The 5609-nt window shown below is 29.9% G+C and overlaps 1 protein-coding gene across 1 annotated transcript; it reads left to right on the plus strand.

The window, feature by feature from the left end:
- The first annotated feature begins 2156 nt into the window (after positions 1-2156).
- LOC143244446 (transmembrane channel-like protein 7) lies at positions 2157-5024 on the plus strand. The gene is made up of 2 exons (XM_076489106.1): positions 2157-2355; positions 2807-5024. Exons 1-2 carry the CDS (start codon positions 2165-2167, stop codon positions 2970-2972), a joined length of 357 nt encoding a protein of 118 aa, XP_076345221.1. The 5' UTR covers positions 2157-2164; the 3' UTR covers positions 2973-5024.
- Positions 5025-5609: the final 585 nt, after the last annotated feature.

Raw genomic sequence — 5609 nt, forward strand, 5'->3', positions numbered from 1 at the left:
TAAGTAACAGTGTTCTCTGAAATTCTGTTATTTACTATCTGAAGTAAGTAGAGTGCCTCTAATGTTCTGATAATTTTATATCAGGTAAGTAATGGTACTTTCTGAAGTTCTGGTAATTTGCTATTTGAGTAAGTAACAATTACTCTTTACAGTTCTAATAATTTTACTATCTGAGTAAGTAACGAGATTACTCTTTACGTGTTCTAATTTACTATCTGAGGCAAAGTAAGTTTCCTCTGAAATTCTGATAATTTACTGAAGTAACTAACAGACTCTGGTTTTGATAATTTACCCTCTGGTATATTACAATGTTCCTGAAGTTCTAATAATTTAATATCTGAGTAAGTAACAGTGCTCTCAGAAGGTCTGATAATTTAGTCTGAGTAAGTAACAGTGCTCTCAGAAGTTTTGCTGGTAATTTACTATCTCAGGTAAGTAATGGTGCTTTTCTGAAGTTATGGTACTATTTGAGTGATAACAGTGCTCTGAAATTCTGATAATTTACTATCTGAGTAAGTAACAGTGCTCTTTACAGTTCTAATGATTTACTATCTGAATAAGTAAGTTTCCTCTGAAATTCTGATAATTTAGGTAAGTATGGTAACCTCAGAAGTTTGATGTTTACCTCAGGTAAATGACAATGTTCCCTGAAGTTCTAATAATTTAATATCTGAGTAAGTAACAGTGCTCTCAGAATTTCTGATAAGTTTAGTATAGGTAAGTAACAGTGCTCTCTGAAGTTATGGTAATTTACTATCTGAGATAAGTAATGTTAAGTTTGCTTTTCTGAAGTTATGGTAATTTGCTATTTGAGTAAGTAACAGTGCTCTGAAATTCTTATAATTTACTATCTGAGTAAGTAACAGTGCTCTTTACAGTTCTAATAATTTACTATCTGAATAAGTAAGTTTCCTGAAATTCTGATAATTTACTGAGTAAGTAACAGTGCTCTCAGAAGTTTTGATAATTTACCCTCTGGTAAATTACAATGTTCCCTGAAGTTCTAATAATTTAATATCTGGGTAAGTAACAGTGCTCTCAGAGTTCTGATAATTTAGTATCTGAGTAAGTAACAGTGCTCTCTGAAGTTATGGTAATTTACTATCTGAGGTAAGTAATGGTGCTTTCTGAAGTTATGGTAATTTGCTATTTGAGTAAGTAACAGTGCTCAGAGAATTCTTATAATTTACTATCTGAGTAAGTAACAGTGCTCTTTTACAGTTCTAATAATTTACTATCTGAATAAGTAAGTTTCCTCTGAAATTCTGATAATTTACTGAGTAAGTAACAGTGCTCTCAGAGTTTTGATAATTTACCCTCTGAGTAAATTACAATGTTCCCTGAAGTTCTAATAATTTAATATCTGAGTAAGTAACAGTGCTCTCAGAAGTTCTGATAATTTAGTATCTGAGTAAGTAACAGTGCTCTCTGAAGTTGTAATAATTTATTTTCTGGTTAAGATGGGCACTCAAAAATCAAGGCTCACGAAGAGTTTTATATAATTAATAACTGCAGCTGTCAGTACTTGATGAAACTCCATAATTACAGAATATGGGGAAAAAAAAAAAAGAAAACATTTGTACATATTGCATATATATGTTTATTATGACCGTAATTTCACCCATACATTGTCTTCTTTTCCTAAATTTTGTAACTAAATGTTGTAACCTTGAGTTAACCCATCATCAATGAAGAGGTGTAAGAAACCTGGATGTTTATTAAAGTTAGAAATTATTCCTTCTGTCATTCTTTTGACAAAGTAAAACTAAACTTTACAAAGTTTCAGGAGAAATTTCTTTATGTAAGTTTTTGGATACTGTTTATGGTAGAAAGAATTATCACAGTAATTATACAGTGTGGAAATATGTACATGTTTGTCATAGACAAGATTAAAGTGAAAAAATTCTTGGTTAAAGACAAGAGCAGCAGACAGGAAGTATTAATAGTATGTTAAGTATATAGCTTAAGATTAGTTGTATTAACTGTATGTTAAGTATATAAGATTAGTTGTATTAATAGCATGTTAAGTATATAAGTTAAGCTTAGTTGTATTAATAGTATGTTAAGTATATAACTTAATAGTTCTGATATTGTTATGTAGATATTTATTCTGATGTTTCATTCATAAACCATAAGTATAAAAGAATATTTAAAGTATTAGTTTATGTGTTATGAGATTGTTACTTGTACCTGTCATAGGGTTTCACCATCCTATAGCTGTGGTCCATTCCGTAGTTACTCTACTATGTGGTCCCCAGTCAAAGACATGGTTCGTTCATGGCCAACGATGTTACAAAACATTATTGACTTCATGACAAGTGCTGGTTTTGCTGTACCTTGTTTTATGATTTTATGGTAAGTTTTCTTTGATAGATATGACCATATACTACTATTCTTATTCTAATATGTTTATTTGTTTTTTGATAATGTTTCTCATGTGATGCCTCCTGCAGTTTTATCTATCATACAGATTTTACTTTTCTGAGAAGCAGTGTTTGTTTTTAGAACATCGTCAGACATGTTTGAATCATCTAAACATAATATATCAGAATCAGTTTTTTTTATCAGAATTGTTTGTTTTGCTCTTGTTACATGAAAGGAAAGGATATTACTTGCAATAAGATACTCTGTAATGACCAAGGAAAATTTTTTACAGCTGCGTTTATTTCAGTAACAACCGTGTTTTATAAATTATACTAGAATTAATATGGTGGTCTAGCTCTTGTTCTAATGTATATCTTTAATAAAAACTAAAATCACCATCTGCAAATTTTTTTGTTTTTTTTAATTGCATTTATCTTTTCAGCTTGACCTTATATTACTATTTGGCCCAGTTGTCAGCTTACCAGCATATGGCTGAAGTTTTGAAGGACCAACTTATTGATGCTGGACGAGACAAACAATTTCTACTGCTCAGACTCTCGGATGTTGCCAGTAAACAAGAATCATTAACAACCATAAAACACCCATAATAATGGTTAAATAGTTGTTTTCATATGAAGAGACTATTTTACTAGGATTGTTCCATAACATCTAGTGCTTTTGGAAGAATCAAAATTATGTTAAAGTATATATTTGTTAAAGTTAAAGGTCCAGTTTAGTGTCTTTCAAACATTTTGCCTAATGTTACAAGGTATGTTCAAAACAAAAGATCTGATGTGTATGCATACCTCTTAATATTACCTAAACATTTACAATATTGGTTTGTCTTTCATTTCCGTTATTTTGTGTAGTGAGCTTAAAATGTTTGCTGTTAAATTCCAAATATGGTTATTTAATGTCTAATGACACAAGACAGCAGGATGTACTGTCATTTATAAACTTTGTACAATGTTAGAATGCTCAAAGTAACCAATGTGATGTCATGTACAAATAAAGGAACTGATTTGTTACATACACACTAACAGTATTCTTATTCACAGAATCTTAAAAATATACTGTGGTCTTCATGCTAATGCTTTCAAAACGACACTTTGAGGTAGGAATATTTACAGAGTTTTATAATTTGCACAACTGATGTATTTTACAGTCACAATAGAAACTGTGATATTCAACCAATCTTTAAATGTTTTAACAAGTTCCTGAAACTTATACAGTGATGAATGTTTTTCTGGTTTTGTGTAAGATAAGAAAACTGCGAATTTAGAAATGGATATATATATATATATATATATATATACAACTACGTTTGTTAATATATATATATATGTTGTCAGGTGAGAAAATTTAAAAATGTGCAAACCTTGTATTTCTCTCTTAAACTTTAAGTTATGGATATATTACCTTTCAGCAGCATTTTTCAATACTTTCCATACCAGTGACTGCCATGTTGCTTCATTAAACTGTCATGGGCCACTAAATTGCAACTACAGGGAAAAACTGTCATTACTTATATGGAAATATTCTATCAGTTTGTTTTGTTTTGTTTTGTTTTTTTCTTGAAATTCCATAGACTAGTAAGGTGGTTATGGTTGAGAAATGCTGGTCCACAGACATACCTGCTTTTAGAAACCCTTAACATAAAATGGTGAAAATTTGATTACTGAAATCTTTGAAAAAAGGGGTTGTAGGAAGGAAATGTGTTTGTTTTATCAGTAAGTATGTTGCATGAATAATCAGATAAGTTATTTCATAATTTATAATATATAGATGTATTGAAGTTGACATAAAAACCTTTACTTTTATTTTCAATTGCAAACGTGACATTCTTAAACTGTGGGTAGTTTTGTTGAAAACCATTAAGATACTAAATTTACTTTGACAATAAAAATAATTCACCTTTGATCTGAGTTAGATATTAATTAATTTTATTTTTTCTTTCTTTCAACATATACCACACATTATGAATGTAACTGAAAACAAAACTCAAACCATATTATATTAGATGCTAACAAATATATGTATATACTAAATTATTATATATCACATATTTTAGTATTTTTACAACACCGTAACGATGGTAGCCGTAATGGTTTTCAAACTAGACCTAGAACCATCACAACTTTTGTATGTGATACTGGGTGATACCTTCTTAAGGAGAAGTTAACATTATTACGACAGACTTCTCAGTAACACGTACGTTTTCAACTTTTACAATTAAAATATAAAACCTTAAAGTTTTTAACGTTGTAGTTCAGGAAAAAGAGAGTGAATAAATACATCTTTCACTGATATTTTTTCTTTGAAGTACATCTTTTGTTTGCATAAAATTCCTGAAGCCATCTCTGCATACCTCGTGTACTGTTACGTAATCCAGTGAAGCAGCAAGATTAGTTATTATTAGTATTGTATCTAACAAAACTAACCCCACAACTGGAAACTAATTGTAAATATAAAGCTGAATTGTACAAGAGCTTTGTTATTATGTGGTATTTATTTTGGTAAGGTTCAGGCATAATCAAAATCAGCAGTTTCTTGAATCAGAACTTGCTTGAAAAATAGTGTTTTGAATTTGGGTATTATGCATTCCGTTGTGTTACTTGTATGTTGACCATCAAATGGATTTTAATAAACTATTATATACATATCTATACGAATTTTGATTTACACAAAATATTCTGTGCGTAGATCAAATTAATAAATCAATTATATATTTTTACACAATATTTATTTTTTTATAAAGGTATCAAGAAACACCTTAAAACATTGCTACCTTAAGAGTGTGATTTCGGTTCTTTGATAATATAATTTTGTTAGTTAAAAAGTATTACGTCTCCATCTACTGCATGAAGATAAAAACTACCTAAAATGTTTCCTAACACTAAAAATGACTCGCGGTTAACCCTTATCAAAAGAATAAAGTGATTATCGTAATAAAAATTATGGAAACTACGAAATGTAGCCTACAAATTCATATAAATTTTCTCAGACTCACAACTATGAACTTAACTATCGATTATCAACGGGCATGCCCCACCCATCCAGAAAAGGGTTAAAACAGTTAGCATTTATTAATTCCACATTGAACAGTTATTGTACTCAACAATCTCAAACTCTTTACGTGGACCACCCTTCTGAAAACACGTATCAAAATAATTTACGAGTTCAAATAAAGGAAGTCTTGCCATTGGCTGATACTGGCAGTGTTAAGTTCGCATAAGACTAAAATA

This window comes from Tachypleus tridentatus, chromosome 2 (assembly GCF_004210375.1).
Source record: "Tachypleus tridentatus isolate NWPU-2018 chromosome 2, ASM421037v1, whole genome shotgun sequence".
In the NCBI taxonomy this organism is placed as follows: domain Eukaryota; kingdom Metazoa; phylum Arthropoda; class Merostomata; order Xiphosura; family Limulidae; genus Tachypleus; species Tachypleus tridentatus.